General features: G+C 40.7%; 2 protein-coding genes across 15 annotated transcripts in view; one reads left to right on the forward strand and one right to left on the reverse strand.

Annotated features, from left to right (window-relative positions):
- Positions 1 to 17662, forward strand: part of FGD4 (FYVE, RhoGEF and PH domain containing 4) — a 104025-nt gene extending 86363 nt beyond the window's left edge. For 11 of the 12 annotated variants that reach the window (XM_083461954.1, XM_083461965.1, XM_083461963.1 and 8 more), the window contains 7 exons: positions 1173 to 1345; positions 4602 to 4632; positions 4911 to 5006; positions 5760 to 5885; positions 7255 to 7395; positions 8529 to 8669; positions 9248 to 12234. In XM_083461954.1, coding sequence (XP_083318080.1) covers positions 1173 to 1345; positions 4602 to 4632; positions 4911 to 5006; positions 5760 to 5885; positions 7255 to 7395; positions 8529 to 8669; positions 9248 to 9511 — 972 coding nt within the window. In that variant the 3' untranslated portion in view covers positions 9512 to 12234. Of the gene's footprint in view, positions 1 to 1172; positions 1346 to 4601; positions 4633 to 4910; positions 5007 to 5759; positions 5886 to 7254; positions 7396 to 8528; positions 8670 to 9247; positions 12235 to 14824 lie in introns of those variants that run through there. The other variant, XM_083461958.1, reaches the window with a different exon arrangement.
- The window catches only part of DHX58 (DExH-box helicase 58), a 39283-nt gene continuing 33303 nt past the window's right edge, over positions 12936 to 18915 (reverse strand). For all 3 annotated transcript variants that reach the window (XM_083462010.1, XM_083462008.1, XM_083462009.1), the window contains 2 exons: positions 14410 to 18592; positions 12936 to 14254 (listed from right to left, as the gene is read on the reverse strand). In XM_083462010.1, the coding sequence (XP_083318136.1) occupies positions 18413 to 18592 (180 nt within the window). In that variant the 3' untranslated portion in view covers positions 12936 to 14254; positions 14410 to 18412. The remainder of the gene's footprint in view (positions 14255 to 14409; positions 18593 to 18915) is intronic.

An 18915-nucleotide genomic window follows, 5' to 3' on the forward strand; every position in this document is an offset into this window, starting at 1 on the left:
TTAAAAACAATACAGCATTAAATATTAAAAACTTCCCTAAAATTTATTTAAAAAATTAAGTTGGCGATTCAATAAGCCTTTATGGAGAAGTGCTGCATACAGCAATTTAACCCTAGAATGTTTTGCCACACTGGAAACATATGTTATCGTGTTTGCTTTACTCCCCCCCCCCCCTTGCTACCCAGCTGCTTCCTGCCTTAACTGCTGTTACTACTGTGTTCTCTTGCTCTGGTGGGGCAATTGCTGCCATGTCGTGAAACGTGAATGTGTGCAAATACATTGCTCATAAACACAGCTGACTGGATAAATTGCTGTGCATAGCAGGGAGTTGTGGCATTTTGCAGAACAGAGACAGCCAGCAACAGCAGCGATAATGGCAGCAGCAGCAGCAAACGCCATCTTGCTCTGCCTTTTGCTTTAGGAAGCCACCTACACTTACCCAGCTGTACAATAGCTCTTCCAAACACTTTTGCCCACTGCTGATTGATGTTGAGAGCTTAATAACAACTTAAAAACTCAGTCCCAAACAATGAAGATTTCAAATTAATTGATGGAACAGTGATCAGCCAAGTGGCATTTGGTTGTCCTTAGTAGGTCAAAGTTACTGTGTGGCAGGCTTCTTTCTGCAATAAATACACATGGGTACCTCATCTATTTTGCACATTCCTCATGCCTTCCTTCGTGGTTGCCCATCTGTGTGAATGTGTGTTTACCTTCATTCTTGAGTGCTGACTACATGCTTCAAGCACAGGAAGAGCACAACACTTTCTGAACTCCAAATTAGCTTCCTACCCCCACATCTCTCCTCCCTTACATTTTAAATGTAAGCAGTTTTTGAAATGCAAAAGACATAGCAGAAGGCGGCAGCTATAATATGAGTGTTTGATGTAATTTGTAAAAAGTTCCTCTAATTTAGTACATTGGAAAATTTAGCATTTATTTCTGAAAGCATATTGAACGTTGTGCTTACTGTGTGGAATATGGTGAACACTGTGAGATGTTTGACCTTATTATTGATAACTTGACCGAACTCCTCTATACCACACTTTTGAACATTCCTTTTTTGTTGTGTATGCTGTTTAAGCTTCTCTACCTTTTTCAAGCCTTTTATGCAAGAGAGGTTTGTCTTTGTGGCAGCTAACATCGGTTGGTGTGGCTTGTGCTTTTTGCAGTTCAACAACAGATTGCTATACTGTGTCCCCAAATTCAGCTTGGTGGGATCTAAGTTCACAGTTCGGACAAGAGTTGGCATTGATGGTATGAAAATCGTGGAAACGCACAATGAAGAATACCCACACACATTCCAAGTCTCTGGGAAAGAGCGAACTTTGGAATTGCAGGCCAGGTAAAGCAAGATGAAAATTTGAGGTTATTATAGTGGTACTTAATCTTTGGCGATCACTCATAAGCCGAGTAAGATTGTCTTCCATAAACACGGTTTTAACAATGAGTCCGTAAGTGACTGTGGAGGCCAATTCTGGATCCACACGTCCTTCCACAGTGGGGACATTGGTTTCCGGGCGGGAGTTGATCATGGTGTGGATTTGCCAAACATGCCTTCCTCTTAGCACATTTCTCCCTTACGTCCTGAGTCCAAGTGTCTTCAAAGCCCATGACACCTTTGGTAAAGGCTGTTCTCCAACTGGAGCACTCGCAGGCCAGTGTTTCCCAGTCGTCAGTGTTTATGCTACATTTTACTTAATAGATACATGTTAAAGTGGTAGGGCCCTGGTGGAAAGGTATTTACAACTTGGGCTACAATCGTTTTGCACCTGGAATGCATGGATTTTCTTGAAACTCCTCGATCAACCATCTCCTTAACCTTGGTGAACCACAGGCTGAGAGGAAGATGCAATTTTATTAAGCTTTCCTCCAGGGTAGTAGTTCTGATTATGCTTGCATACTAGCTGAAGCACCTAAGGCAGGGGTCTGCAACCCGCGGCTCCAGAGCCGCATGTGGCTCTTTTACACCTTTGCCGCGGCTCCAGGGCGGATACTAGCGAGGGGAGGAGGCGCATTATGCGCCCCGACACTCCCCACTGTGGCGGGCGCTGTACTGGCTGTGACGTCGCATGGGGGCGGTGCATGCGTTAGTCACGCACCGTCCTGATGTCACCTTCCCGCCCGCTGTCAGATCGTGGCTCCGGAGATATATTTGTTTTAAATGTTGCAGTGGTTTTGCGGCTCCCAGGTTTTTCCCCCTTCGGAAATGGGTCCAAGTGGCTCTTTTTGTCTTAAAGGTTGCAGACCCCTGACCTAAGGGAAGGCAAAACTGCCCCTCTCAGGTCACTGTCCAATCTATGGGGTGATGATAATCTCTGATATCTCCAGTGCTGAGAATATCAAAGGGCCTCTAGGATATTCTCACTTTGGGAGATAGAAAAGCAGCTGTGAGAAAATGTTCCCTTGTAGACTGACGGAAATATTGAATCAAGCCATACTCAGAGTAGACCCATTAAGGGTCCATCCCATTGCATATCTCTTCCAGTTTTTAGAGACGCTTGAACGAAAATGTGATATTCTGTTCATCACATTAGCCTAGCCAGCTTTCCCTCCCTCCACATTCAGTATATTAATAAGTGATAATACTAATCTTCCCCATCCCATAAAATGTGCATTAGCTCTGATGCAAAGCTTAGCTTGCCCAGAGGATTTTCTTTACCAGAAAAGCCTGTGTGCATGCTTTCTGATTGCCACTAGAATGCACAATTATGTTGGTGGTCAGTAAGGTTCACTTCATTATAGAACGTTGCTTCCTGTTACGCTCATGATGCAGATACTTCCTTTATTGTTCATTTAGTGTTTGGTAAGATCAGCCGCATTTTTTCAGGCAGATGTGAGAAGGTGAACAGTAAATCAGTATTGTGGGTCTCAAAAGAAGCAGTAAAAGCTCCACCTCTTAGATTTTCCCAACTTGCTGCATTTTACAAGGCTTAAAACAATATAATACCTTGAGTTACAAACGCCTCAGGTTACAAACGCTTCAGGTTGCAAACTCTGCTAACCTGGAAGAGTTACCTCAAGTTGAAAACTTTGCCCCAGGATGAGAACGGAAATCGTGTGCCAGTGGCGCAGCGGCAGCAAGAGGCCCCATTAAGGAAAGCATGCCTCTAGTTAAGAACAGTTTCAGGTTAAGAACGGACCTCCGGAATGAATTAAGTTCATAACTAGAGGTACCACTGTATAAGAAGAAAAACTGCAAAGACTGTGTTGCAGCTGTTCTTCATAAACAGGTGTTTTGACCTGCTCTACTATTACCCTATCTATATGAACAGAAAAAGTGGAAGCAGGCTTCACACTCCCCTGCCTTTCTCCATCTTAAGGTAAAGGTAAAGGGACCCCTGACCATTAGGTCCAGTCGTGGCCGACTCTGGGGTTGCGGCACTCATCTCGCTTTACTGGCCGAGGGAGCTTCCAGGTCATGTGGCCAGCATGACTAAGCCGCTACTGGCGAACCAGAGCAGCGCACGGAAACGCCGTTTACCTTCCTGCTGGAGCAGTACCTATTTATCTACTTGCACTTTGACGAGCAACGGGAGCTCACCCCGTCGCAGGGATTCAAACCGCCGACCTTCTGATCGGCAAGCCCTAGGCTCTGCTTTAACCCACAGCACCACCCGCGTCCCTTATCCATCTTACTTTGCTTTAAATCAGACAGGAAATACCCATGATTATAAGAGTGCAAGATCTCTCCTAATGCTGGAATTTGAAACCACTGGAGCAATAATTTTCAAATTGTGCAAGGGCGCATTAGAATGCCCCAAAAGAACTGCTAGTGCGTCATGAGAGATTTAAGTAAGTAGAAGGAATTGCATGACTCCAGTCTCCCCAAAGATACAGAGGAGTAGGGAAATAAGCTTCTGTGCTTCTTCCCTGGTGATGATTTTAACGGCAATTTTAATATTGGGGGGGAAGCCACCCTCCGTTGCTTGTTAGAACTCTCTATTCCTATACATCTTGTACACCTAGTGTGCACACTTTTGTGTTTAGATGTTATTTTTTTTTATTAAGTAAGTTTATGTAGCTGCCCCATGACATCAGTTCTTTGGGTGGCTCACAAAACTATTTTTAGATAGACTTCAAATTGGGCAGTAAAATATTTGTGTGGAGTCACAGGTATGATTTATTTGGGAATGTTTTCCTCTTTACTTTTTGGAGGGTGAAGGGAAGGAAATTATGAAAGATGGGAGAAATCCACCTCTAATTATAATTGAATGATTTGTGAATGTTGGAAAGAGTTTCTGTTTGTGTGTTCTATACATACATTACGACTGGATGCAATCATTTGACATTTCCTTACCACTATGTATTGTGGGATGGGAGGAGAGACAGGAGGCTACTGCTAATAATGCCATCGTGATTCATAATTAAAATTTCATTTGAAATAATCCTGTGCAGCGTTTGAATACAGGATGCCAAGCTTTTCTTTTAATGGGGCATTTTCAGTACAGTATTCTCACTTAAGCCTTCTGTGTTCAGATTTACATCGTAGGCAAGTCAAAGTAATAGGTGCCTTGAATAAACAGAAATTGATTTGACTCTAGCTAATTAATGTTTCCTGAACTTGCTTTTAACTGTTATGTCCCAACTGTTTCCTGTAGTTCTGAACAAGATAAAGAAGAATGGATAAAGGTAAATGTGATTTTTTTAAAAAAAAATTATGCCACAATAAGTTTGCTAGTTGTTAGAAAGGATTTTGTATTTGCTTCAACAACCTAAGACTGCTGCCACTTTGGAATCTGCCTTATTTTTGTGCTTCCTTTAAACTAAAACTTTTAATGCTTATTCCTTTTTAAAATTAACGAATATGCTAGCTATAAATCAAGCGTGCTGTGTGACCTCCTTTGTTTTGTCATTAAATTGGTTAGATTTGAAGTTTTAGTAGTTCTGACCCATGCTATTCATTCCAGGCTCTCCAGAATACTATAGATGCTTTTCAGCAAAGGAATGAAACTTTCAGAACTGCTATTGCAAAAGAATATGAGGACACACCTATTGAAGTTTCTGTAAGTGGGCACCCATAACATTTTGATAGGGTATGTCTGAAGCTGCTGATGCGAAAATTGCACCTGAAAATGCTGGGAATGGCTTTTGAAAGTGAGGCCTCATACTTAGCCTTGCCCCAGTTAGGTTTCCACTTTGAGGCCTGCGTACACGCTGTACCTTTAAAGCACATTCAAAGCAACTTTCTTTCCCACAAAGAATTCTGGACATTGTAGTTTGTCCCTTACAGAGGTACAGTTTCCAACAACCCTTAACAAACTGCAGTGCCCAGAATTGTTTGAGTGTAAAAATGTGCTTCAAATACACTATAAACACATCATATGTACCCACCCTTGGTTTCTTAGTATTAATTCACAAGACACATTTGCATCCATATGAGCATGTCTTTACCCTTGTTAGATGCTCATGTGAGAATATGGTTTATTACTGTTGCTGCTGCTTACCATAATTTATTGTGCTATCAAGATGCACGGTGCTTTGTTTTATGCAGAAGTTGCTGCTTTTCACTTATATGACAAATCACCAAAGTTATTTGCATCATTAGTATGATCAATAAAATGCATTTATGAAAACCAGATCAAAGAGCAGGAAAAAACCAGTGTCAATACTTTATGGAGTACAGAAAACGAGGTCCCTGGAACATGTGGATTCCCAAACTGCCTGTGTTGTGCTGCTACTTTCCCACTGAAAGAAAGTGATCTGTTTTCTTTGCTGCTGTGCGAATGACTTCATAATTTCTCCACGCCTCCCTTCAGACTGCTGAGCTTGGGAAGAGAGCACCAAGATGGATTCGGGACAATGAAGTGACCATGTGCATGAAATGCAAGGAATCCTTCAATGCGCTGACGAGGAGGAGGCATCATTGCCGAGCATGTGGGCATGTAAGCACAAAGCCATGTCTACTAGTTGGTTAACAGATGCTGGATCAGCCCAAAACCTGCTCAGATCCGCCATCTGCTGGTGGCTTCTAAATGCTGCTTTGTTGCCGTTGAGCGAGCCATTGAGCAGTGGTCAAAATGTGGGCGGCGGCTTCACTGTATGAGCCAAACTGATTCCCTTTGCGGACAGCTCAGGAAATTTCCCATTAAATTGTTCTTTCAGCAGTTGGTGATTTTTAAGTCTTGTTTTCCTGCCTCGATGATGATGCAGCTAAGATGAAGACAGTTTTTGCTTTGTTTTTATTCTCTAAGCTGTCACTAATATCTGATTTTTCAACTGATAATCTAATTCAACTAACCTGATTTTTCAACTGATAATCTAATTCAACTAACCTGATTTTTCAACTGATAATCTAATTCAACTAACCTAATTCAACTAATTCAACTAACCTTAAATTTGAAGCTTTGTCATGGTGACTAGGGTTCCATTACTAGTTGAGGAAAATTTTATTTCCTTTGAGCTATATCCAGCGAAGTCGTCCCATTTGTGCAAGGGCTTCCACTTGTGCAGTGGAACTGCTCCTTGCTCCCTCAGTTTGTTATGGGTTTTGCCTCAATCCTATGGAGGAGGTTTGGTGGTGGGGCATTGGGGGAGGAGAGCTAATTGAAGTTTTGTTGCTCAAGCAGAAGCCCTTGTGTCAATGGGATGTCTGTAGTGGATACAACCCGGCTTGGCCACACTTCCATTCGTCCTGTGCCTAGGAAGCTTGGGTCTGTGTGATTTCCTATTTGCCCCTGTTTTCTGTTTAGCGCTGAATCAGAGCAGACGTCAATCTACAGTAAACCTGATGGATGTTTGCTCCGATTCAGCAGTAAATATCAGATTTCCCTGGGGGAAAGTGGCGGGACAAGCAGAAGTCTGAATGAGCCCTTAGCTAGGTTGGGTCATTTGGGCCAGCCACCATCTCTTGGCCTCACCTACTTCATAGGGTTCTTGTGAGGATGAAATGGGAGAGGGAAACCATGTATTCCTTAGAAGGAAAAGGTGGTATATAAATGCAACAAAAAAAATAAAAAATAAAATGAGAATCTCAGGTTTAATTCTATTGGGGAAGAGGAGGGAATCACAAAAGCATTGTAATCTCACAACCTAAGTCTGAATTAATTGTTTGTGGGTCTTGGATTGCATTGATTTGGGTGGCAGAGCTAATTCAGGGAGGTTTCTTCCTTAGAACAAGTATGGATGACTTTCATTTTTGGAACTGTCAGGAGGCACGTGTTTGGCAAAATCTCACCATATAGAATGAATGGGGAGGAGGGAAAATAATATTCCAGAATAATTCATTCCCCTCTTCCTCTTCCTCTTCTTAAGGTGGTTTGCTGGAAATGTTCTGATTACAAAGCTCATCTTGAGTATGATGGTGGTAAGCTGAACAAGGTTTGTAAGGACTGCTACCACATTATAACAGGATGCACAGATAGCGAAGAAAAGAAGAAGAAAGGAATCTTGGAGGTATGACATTTAAAGAGTTATTCAATTGTGTTGTGTGTAATATGCTCTTTGGCTTACCTTTCATTGGAAGATGAGGCGTTTTTCTTGGATGGTTTACATGGTACTAAGATACAGAGCTTTTGGATTGGACCTGAGACTAGGATTCATATCCTGTGTTTGTTTAGATACAGTCAAAAGCCATCGTTTCACAGAACGGCCACCTTGATGTGGCTGCTTAGAGCTGCATCAGGATGGCAACTGCTGTGTGTGGCAAGCCATTCATGAAAAAAAGGCCAAGTCACATGCTTTTGCTTCTGTCACGTAGTGGATCTCTTTGCTTCTTCTGCTAAGCCTTTTATGTCAATAGTTTATGGCGGCATTCGGAAAACTGTGTGGATCAGCCACCAAGCAAGTTTTGTGTCTGTCTATCTGTCTCTCGCTATATGTATACCCATACATACATTTTAAAAATAGCCTGCATATGGAGACCATTTTGACTTAGGTGGATGGATTTGGCTCAAGTCATGATCCTTTGACCACACTTCCCGCCCTCCTTTTGAATATGACACATTTTATAGGGTTGCTGGATTCTTACAGACATTTACAGCTGGTGAAGTTTGGGCAGAGGGAGAAGAGGGAAGCGTGTCTGTACTCGAGTGAGATTTGCAGAGAGTGGGGGGGGGGGGCTATTGACTAAAAACCAACCAAGGTTGGCAGATGATCTTGAGACTTCTGTTTCAGCAGAAGCTTCCATTACTATTCTTTTCCCCCATTCAACTGTTCTTTAAACTCACCATTTTGTCCTTTATGAGGCACCCAGTGTCAGAATAGCTAGTCCCCATCTTTATCAGGAACTTATAGAAACATAACAGCACTCCATTCTCTCAGCATCAGTTCTGTGTCCTAACACTTCCTTGCTTCCATGCCATGTTATTTTGACAAAGAGCAAAATAGTGAATTCAGTGTCAGGGATTGAGATTTATCTTGTCTGGTTCCTTCTAACTATTTGACTCAACTGACATTTGCTGTACTTTAACTCTCAGCAAATGGATAACATCTTATGTTCTAACTATAATAATCTGAGGAACTGTGCTGTAGCTAGACTAAACTACTGGAATTCTCTGAAATAAAATATTTCTCTTCCACCCTTCCAGATTGAATCAGCAGAAGTATCCGGGAACAGTGTGATATGTAGTTTTCTCCAATACTTGGAAAAATCTAAGACTTGGCAGAAGGCTTGGTGTGTGATTCCTAAGCAGGAAGCCCTTGTATTATATATGTACGGTGCTCCACAGGTACGTAGGGAGAATGTGTTGGACAAAAAAATCCTCTGATAGGGTGCATGAAAAGTGGGGTACAACTGTTCCCAGTAACAGCTTTGCAATTATCGACTGTGCACTCTGTCCCACTTCCTCTTACTTTTTTAATCTGTTCCCTTCAGCAGACAAACAAGGTGTTTTTCACAGAAATAAATTGTTGCGGAGACCATGGCATCATTCTGCTTCCCCAGTGCTCATCATGTGAATAATTGTGGGGTGGAGGGGTAGGTAATAAGAGGATAAGGAGGCACATCGTAGGATTAGGATTTTTCCACTTCTGCGCTTTCTCCTGCGGGTGCATATGCCATCTCCATATTTCTATCTTGCTAAAGACCACCACTATAGAGCTTTTCCTTTCCTCCCAACACCTGTCTGCCCCTGCTGGTATGAGAGGTTTGTGTGACGGGGGCTGAAGTCTTACACTCTGATTTCCTTTAGAACGTCTTGGGTTAAGTTGGGGAAAAAATGTTATGTAATCGGTTGGTCGATTACTCTCCTCTCCTCCTTACCAAACCCAGAGCTTTTTTAAAAGGTTATTATTTCTGTTTGCTTAGGATGTAAAAGCGCTAGCTACCATCCCTTTGCTGGGCTACACAGTAGATGACACTCCAAGAAGCGCTGACCTTCCACACAGTTTCAAATTGACTCAGTCCAAGTCAGTGCACAGCTTTGCTGCGGACAATGAGGAACTAAAACAGAAGTGGTTGAAGGTCATCCATTTGGCCGTCAAAGGCGAAACACCGGACTGCCCCAATGATTTGCGGATGAGTTTAGAGGACCAGCATGAAAGCTCTGCAAAACTGGAAGCTGAAACTTGACGTAGCAGATGGTCTGTAATGTATTTTTCTCTCTCTCCACTCAAAACTTTGGTTGACACTAATTCTGAAATCAGCAAGAAAGAAGCCAGCCTTCCTGGCTCAACCACGTTTCTTAGCACTTTATGTTGGAAAAGAAAAACAACGTTCATCTTTTTTTTAGGGAACTTTTTCTTATATTTATGTTGTGTCAATAAAATTAATGTACCCTTCCACATTTCCTTTTTATTAAATGAATGTCTATCAAAGAGTGACCAATATAACCATACCACTCTTCTCAAGAAAATAGCATCATATGAAATGAATGCTATTCAGAAAGAAATGGCTTGTTTCATATTGATGTCAGTACTGGTATATCTTAGCTGCATTCTAGGACTCGTAGCTGTGTCTTAAGATATACCTCCACTTTTGCCAAAATAGATGTGTAGTGGAATGTAAAGACAGTTTGGTTCATTGTATCTAAATTCTAGCACTATTTACACTGACTTGTACATATATTCTATCAATTTGTGTTTGAGAAAAGAACAATACCCAGAGTATCTAAAATTTCTAAATTGTCTATTGAAAACCCTCATTCTTTTTTCCATTTTAAAAATTATTAAACAAGTACAATATATAAGATTTGCAGGGTATGCTATTAGAGAGAAAAATGTAATATACTTAATTTTGATTTGACTTCCTGATACTAGGTTCATGCTGTTTGCCTATGATTTATAAAGCATGCATCCTCCTGAAAATTTAAGCAGAGGATTCTAAATTAAAAACAACTAGTTACTTGTTTATATCTGATGGCATTGATATTTTTATACATAAACGTAGAGCTTAAAAAGCAGTAGTAAGTCAAATGGCATGTAATGGATGTGCAAGTCCTGGCTGTGTTTTGAAAAACATAATAATTCCTCTACTCAGTCCTGTGCCTGTTAACCTTTAGAAGGTGGTGCTACCTTTTTAAAATTACAGCAAGTGCTTCAGTAAATAACAGCCTGGTCTTAAATGATCACCTGTGATCATGTATTATGCCTTTATAGCTGGTCACTAACACCCGGACCTTAATATTATCATCAATCAATCTAGACATCACATCAAATCGTGATTAAGAAATATTAAACTTACATAGCTTAGGAGGATGTCTGAATTGACAAGCCATGATTTGAGACAGCAAAAAACACCATCAAGCCATGCCTTGTGCAAACTGTAGTTGACAAATCATAGTTAAAAGTCAGAGGCAACTGCATTGAGACAGTAGGGCTGAGCAGACAATATGAAAGCCTGCAAGTTTCCCTAAACCATGGTTTCCTGTAGATTTGGAAACTCAAATTGTGCTTTGGATTCTAAATTACGGTTGACACAAACAATGATGTGGCATATTTGAATTTAGCAGTTATAACTCTCACTAACCATGCACATGTTGCAACAGTTATTACTACTGTATTAACTGTATTATATGACTCATACCCACTTATACAGTGGGTGGCAGATCTGCCATTGCAATATGTGATTGCCCCCACTGTTTGCATGGAATATTACACACTGTATTGTATAACATAATAGACATGAAATCTGATTTTGTAGGGGGTATGGCTTTTTTAAAAACAAACAAACCTGAATACCTGGACCTTACTTAGTGCATAAAAGGATTCTTAGGGAATTATATCTTCATTACGTTTTGCAGTATTGAGCCAATAAGGACAGTAACAGTTTTGTTGTAACTTGCTCATTTTATCTTGCACCTCCGGATTGGTCTGTGTTCAGTTACTTAAGTTCAGATCTACCTGGCCAGGGGGAAGACACCAGTTTTTAATATTTCTCTGCTAAATAGCCACAATTTGAAGAGACTAAAGGCATAGTCAGACATTTACCTGAACACAAAGGCTTGACCATGGGCAAGAGGCAGGAGAATGCATGCAGGATCTGCGCCCACTTGTCCTTGGCTGCAATGGCTCTTCAGGCATTCATGCATTTAGCAGGAAGGTCTGAGGAGAATGCTAAGTACATTCTGTTGAAACTGCTTTGAAATCTCTGTATGATAGGTGACCCCCAACAAGACAGGCTTCTGATTGCAGGGAAACTGCCTTCAAGCCTTCATGTTAAAAATACGAAGGTCTGAAGAGCTGTTGTATATATCCCATTTTAAATACTTCTTTCATGCTTTGCTCACTTTTGCTAAGTATTAAATATGCAAAGCACTCTTTCCAAAATACCAGTGGAATTGAAATATTAGTGCCCACCCAATGCCTTCCGGATGGGCTTGCTTCACCAATAACTAGATAAAGGAGCTAACAGAATTCTCAAGGTGACAGTTTGCTGTACTGCCAGTCTGAGCCAACAAACCAGACCCTGTTCTAGACTCATTCAGTAATATTCTGGTGAATGAATAGACCTGCACTGGTTGTGCATTCTGTCTTCTTCCTAATGTTTCTATGCAGACAATTTCTGTCTGCATTTCTGCATGTAGTACAAAAGTAAACATGCCTATGATGGAAAGAACCTTGTGGCTTTTAGAGAGAAAAGTAAAATTGGGAATCCAGAGGAAGGGCTCTTTATTAGAGCAATAGTAATCTTACTAGATTAGGGATGAGCCTTGATCCAATCCTATTCCTCTACCGTAGGCCTGAGGTTCCTTTTGCAACTCCTGGGGTTTTTTAGCTGATGTTGCTGCTGAGGTGTCTTTTAAAAATAGTAAAAAAAATGCTTAATGCAAAAGAAAGAAAATGAATTATTTTCCAGTACTTTGCCTTGTCTTCATTGGAACTATTGCTCCTGCTGGGAAATGCTTCCCATCCACAGAGATGTGCCAGATTCCTTTGCCAACTGATTGGGGAGATCTCTCCTTTCATTCACCCTAACGCAGAATCTCTTGAGTAATGCAGTATCCACCTTTGTTTAGGTTGGATTTAATTTCAGGGACAGTTTTGAGTGGACTCTTCCCTTTTCATAAATGCCGCTCTTTCTTCTTCATTTTAGACTTTGAACAGGCTATTTACTTTTCATCCTTGTTGTTGTTGTTACTACCACATAGTAAGTGCTGCCAGATGTCATCTGGTATACAGAATGTCCATTGCTTCTTACCATAAAATTGTGTTAATTACTCACAATCACGTTGTGCCAACAAGGAAAAAGAATGCATCAAGGCATAAGTTGCCCTATGTGGCAATTGCGCATGTGCATGAACAACAAAACGTGCGTTTTTTGTTTATCATGTGTGACACTCTACAATCAGGCTGTATCTTTATTCCTCAAACCCATTTGAAATATTTAATTGTACGAAAGGTGTAATATGGAAAGCAGGCCTAAAATAAGCATGTTGGAAACAAAATCTTCTAACTCATTGTATATTTCTGATGTGGCACTCAGCGCAGAGTTAATCATTGACTGTGAACCTTTTTGTGTACATGCAGTTATCCTAAATGTTGGGGTTTTTTTAAAAAAAATGGAAAACCAACTATTACACTTCTACTACAATGAAATTATGGGCAGTTGATTTTTAGAAAGAGGCCTTATGCTCCTTCCCTGATGAATAGGAGGGGTGTCTATATGGTGGTTTTGGTTCTGGGAACCTTGTTTGAAAGCACACTTTTTGTACCAGGGCTAGTAACCGTTTATAGTTGATCACATGGTATGCTATATGGGTTGGAAAGGAATGGAAATGGGCTGTAATTATCCCTATAATGTTTGGGATGAGGGGGCTGGAGGATGGAAAACAAGCACATAGGTAATGTCAGATTTCCTTCATCTTTCCCCTCCCAGTTTGCAGGTGTGTAGTGCAAACCTTGGGGGGAGGGAAAGCATCAATAATAATAATAATAATAATAATAATAGCCCCTATATAGCACTTAGAGAGCACTTCCTATTAAATATCCTAAGCACACTTGCATAGAAGCAAAGTTCCATTGAATGAAATGAGATTTACTTCGATGTTCAAGTGCTGGGGTCCTTAAGACTCCTGCGTAAAGCACAGCTAATGACTACTTTGTAATAAAGATGAGGTAAATAAGATATATAGTCTGATTTCCTTACCCTATTCTGGCTCCAAAACCTTTTAAGGTACATTCTTATTTCTGTAGGATTTCTAGGACAAAGAAGTGGCCCTTTTAATTTGTTTTCTCCCGAGGCCATCCCACATATGGGTAACAAAAGTTCTGGCTTCTTGGTTAACATTTTCAAGCTGTATCTCATTCTAAGCAGAACTTCTGTGTGTCGTTGGAAAATACTGGAATTTGTGTTCAGACATCTTAATTTTCATGTTGTATTGGCCTTTTAACTGTTACCCTATTTCTTCTTTTATTTAACTGTCTGTTTGACTGGTTCTGTATGGAGTTAGCATGCAGCAAGATGCAATAAGGAAGGAGTGTGTGTTTTTGTGTTTATGTTTATGTACACACGTTGCAACCCAATTTAAGTAATTGCTTCAGTAGGGAGAGAGGGACAGCTTTTGTAACCCAATCTGCATGTCCTTGTGCTTTTACCAATTACTTCTGATGCTAGATGAAGGGAAACCATAACGGTCTGTGGTTAATGACAATGAGCTGCTCAACTATGCCGAAGAAGGAAAACTTGCTGCAGGTAGAAGTGACAGAGACCAAGCATGCATTGCTGAAGCTGGATCCCCGTTCGCTGGTGCTCCTTCTGCACCGATCCATTGATGGTGTTTCATATGATTCTCTTGCTTGACCACTTGAGCAGCACTTAGGTTGCCAGCAAATCACTTGGCTTAAAAATGCCTTCCAGTTCAAACCATAATGTTACCTTGGCAGTGGCGTAGCGTGGGGGGTGCAGGGGGGGCCGGCCGCACCGGGCGCAACATCTGGGGGTTAGGGTTAGGGGGCGCAAATCCACGGGTTAGGGGGCGCAAATTACTTGCCTTGCCCCGGGTGCTGACAACCCACGCTACGCCACTGTACCTTGGTGTTTGGTGGATGATCCTCATGGGGTTGGTAGTGATGAGAAACCCACCCACCCACTGCTGCATCAGAGAATAAATTCCATGAACTGTAGTGCACAAAAGGACTGACCACTTGGAATATCCACATTGCCGACAATAAGCCACCCCAAAACAATGCTTGTGTGTCAAATGTTGTTTTTTTAACTGAACATTTTCTGCATTTTTCCTCCTTCAACTTTGCCAATATAAGCAAGGTAAACTTACAGTGTAGAAATACTATGTGCTAGTGTCTTTGTTGCCTTATTTAAACATTCTTGCATTCTGATACAAGTTGATTTTTAAATACAGTAATTTTGTAATTGCTCAGTTGAGAATGAATTTGGGACTTGCAAATTTATTGGCTTAACCCCCCCCCCTTTTTTTTTCTTTGCTAGATTTGAATCTACAGCTGGCTGTAATTTGACATATTTGGGGTGTGTGGAATATTGGCCATAATCTTGCCAAAGTTAGTAAACGTAAGTCTCTCTGCTTTCAGTGGGACAGTGAAATTTGGTTGGGTCACTGGAAATGGCTTCAGTGATAGGAAAAACTAAAGTAGTTTGATAAAGCATGGGTATACCAAATGTAATTATCAGTTGTACTTTGACTAAGTGTACTATTGTTTTTATTGTTGCTGGATGTAAATATACTTGAATAATGAAAGAAGTCTGTAGCGCTGTGCCATCTTGATACCTTTAGCTCTATTGACTTCTTAGTCTTTAACTCAAAAGCATTTATCCATCTTCAGTGGCATTTTGTATGTGCAGGTGCAAATCAATTGTTGTGGAGTGGCTTTTTCCCTTTTCTTGCAATCCTTCATTTTTCCCGACTAACTCAAGGCTCATCGTGCTAAGAGTGTCCCAGGGCAAGTAACTGGTGTATTGGTTCACAACCGTAAACTGCTTTTTTCCTGAAGGCATAAAAAAGGAACACTTTTCTCCATTGTATTTTCCAAATGATTATAGATTAGTGCACTCGTAAGTCTAGGGCTATGTAAACATTGTTCATGAAAAGAGGAGTTAGCAGTGTGGAAGCACAGTCGTTGCTTCCTTCTCAGAGCATGTTGAGCTGAGGGGAAATTTTCTGCTGGTTTCAGCAAATGCCAGATGTGCACAGTGCTGACTGGCTGGTGCCTATGACGCCACCCTCTTCCCAAAAATATTTTGTTGCATTAAAAAATGTCATTAAGAGAAGAAGAAGAAAAACATGTGCAAAGGGGTGTGTACATGGAGCTGCCCTATTGGTTAAACTGAGAGGGGAAGCTTGCACACACATGAGCTTTCTTGCCGCAATGCAAACATAAGGTAGAAAGCAACTCTTTTTGCATGTGGGGCTATTACGATTGTCAAATAAATCATTGCCCATTGCCTCAGCCAGGGTTTACAGTAGGAACCGCATGTACCCACAGGACAGTGGATCCTGTCATTTAGAAAGAATTGCATAAATTTTAGGGCATGCTGTGGGCAGTATAAGTTTGTACAGATATTTAGCATGCACTCGCTTCTGTACATGAAAAGCAGCAGTGTACATTTTTGCCACTTGTTTGTACAGTGTTCAAAAGCAGGTCAGTGAGCCAGGATCAATCAGAGCTCCTTGGAGCAAACATCCTCAAGAGTTCGTGCTTTAGCACTTCACATATTCTTTCACACCTGAAATGAACAGCCCCTTATTGGTGTAAACTTTGCATTGCTGAAAAATGATGTAACCATCCTCTGCCACAATGCTAACGTGATGGATAATAGGATTAAGGTTCTAGATGGTGTCTACAGTTTATGTCACTGAGGAGCACAAACAAAATCCATGGTGACGATTGTCTTGCTTTCATTCATGTAAGCCAGTGCTACTCAGTGACAGTCCAGTTCATGAGCCATCGGCTGCTGGTCTGTGGTGACTCCACCACAGCCCAGGATGGGTGGGATGCTTCAGGTACCCAATATGGTACCAACTCCTGGCACATCAGGTGGGGTGGGATTTGCCAGTCCCACCCCATGAGAAAGTTTGAGAAGCACTGATGTAAGCAACCATAGCAAAATTAAATGGGAAAGGAGACGATCAGTTTAAGCACAAGTCATGTAAATTATATCCCCCCCATTGGTTAGTTATCTCCTCTTCCCTAGATTTAAGCGCCATCTTTTAAGAAGAAATGTGTTTCTTTCTTGATAGAATTTTGCTGGGCAAACTAGAATGTTCTCATCCATGCAAAATAACTCTTGATGGCAGTTCAGTCCCTACTCAAAGCTTTCTTCATCCAGTTTAACAAAAGGTAACCAATTTTATAATTTGCACATCTTATTTATGGGATGGCTTGGTTTCCACAATATTTTACACTCAAAGTACACTGTAAACAATTTAAAATCTAATTGGGAGGTACCCATTGTCTAAATGCATTAAAGAGAAAAAATCAAATAATGTTCCAGTTTGGGGGCTACTTTGTTATTTCCCGTTTTCTCAAAGTGAATGTAGATTTGATTTCCCCCAAGATTTTTCTACTGAAGTAGAAGAGTTCTGTTTTATATATAAAAAACACTCTTCCCCTTCCCCCCCGGACATGTAATTCCAGTATTACTCAGTCTGGAGTTACTCCTTGCAAGTGTATAAATATATTTTAAATTAAAAAATTAAAGAAAAGGAATAGATCTCATGAGAGATCTAAATCCTTTTTCTAGGAAGAAGGGGAAACTATTTCCCTTTCTGCGACAAATGCAACATACCAGCCAGTGTTCCACATAAAAATGCATAGAAGCTCACCTGCTCTTGGTCTCAAGAAGTTTAGAAGGTGGAAAATGTTACAAGCAGGCAGGGCATGGGGGAAATCGGCAAAAAACAAAACAACCAACTGCACAACAGTCTTCAGAGTGTCACACAGCTGAAATATATGGAATATGTCACGAATGATTCTTGTGTGGAAGCAGGGGTAAGTCTTAGTTGATAGTATCAGATGAACAAGCTGTAAAAATTGTAAAATCTCAAAGGGTATACGTCTTTGTTTTTTTTTGCTCTACCATAAATAAAATGCAAAAAGAAAAAGCAGCATTTAAGATTGTGTGAGTGGTTATCGTTAAAATGTACATGAATGTAAAATACTTGCAGATATGTGTATATATTTCTGTAACATATGTATATTTGGTCCATAATGGTCAGAGCTGGAATACTGTAAAATTCCGCACTTTAATTCTTGTTGAAAACTTTAAAAATTTGTATCCTGTAAATTAAAAGCATCATTAAATCAGTAATTATTCTCTGTGATTTCAGTGCTCTTGTGCATTTCTCTGTGTAGTTATACTAGGCTTAAAATTCTTTTGTCATCACCAGCGTGGTCAGTCTTGTTGGTAATGTTGAGGAATTAAATGCAGGTGATTTATAAAGCAAGGATAACACACTTAAGGAATAGATAGGGGAATAAAATGACACGTTCTACATAGTGTGGGTTAATATTGTTTATTTTATAGACTATATCATAGTAGAATTACAAATCTAGTGGGCTTCCAGGTTATAGATCAGCCCCTGCAAGATCCAATTAAAAAAAACAAGCAGCAGTGGTTGATAGAGTGACACTATACACCAGACTGCATGAGGGATGTGGAATATTTTACAGCAAGACACACAAACACATCCTACAGACAGACACACTTCCTTCGTAGAATCCAGCCCTCCCTAAAATATATATTTTAATTGCAAGTTTGACATCACTCATATAAGGCATTTTCCCTGACCAGCCTCTTGTTTTAGAGAACCAGGCAGCCGTTTCAGGTAGATAAGACTTGTTAGTGGCCGTGAAGTTTCTCTTCCCACCCTAATCACCTGTTTTTTTTTCATGAAATGTTCCTGAGAATTCCCCCAACTTTCATCTTCCAGCCTCTGGTGTTTTCCCAAAGGCATTATGCAGTGATTTGACATTGTGAGTATTGACATTATGTCCTATGGATGCAAAACACTGGGTATATTAGAGGGCACTAGTTCATTTTTCACTTTCCCCCCATGTCTTAGCTGTCCAGCAAGGCATTAGTAGTACAGTATTCAAAATAGTCAAACTCTTTGATGTCAAAGGTAACTTTGCTCCACTGCTTGTAGGTCCTTCGGCCGTCTGGAGTTTCCACCACAAAATGCTTGATGGCAAGCATGGGAAGTTTGACTTCCCGGTAGATCATTTCCATGCCCCATTCCTGTATGGAGAAAAAGCAGGTCGGTTAGGTTATTGGCAAGGCCCACCCAGGTTTCAAAAGGGTGCCACCACACTTAGTTGGGGAAAGCATTAGCCCATGCCAAAAGTAGACAAAACACAAAACCATTTTCACTGAACTGTGACCTAGGAATTTTAAGACTAATCGATTAGGAAAGGAACCCTACAGTGTTTCATAATCAAGCCAATAATCTCTAGGGAGAAATGGATGCATTTTGTTTTGTCTGATAGAATACTGAATTTATGAAGTGGCCTCGGTCTAGTATATCTGAAGAAGCGTCTCCACGCCCATTGTTATTGTTCTAC

This window comes from Podarcis liolepis, assembly GCF_965112155.1.
Source record: "Podarcis liolepis genome assembly, chromosome: 10".
In the NCBI taxonomy this organism is placed as follows: Eukaryota; Metazoa; Chordata; class Lepidosauria; order Squamata; family Lacertidae; genus Podarcis; species Podarcis liolepis.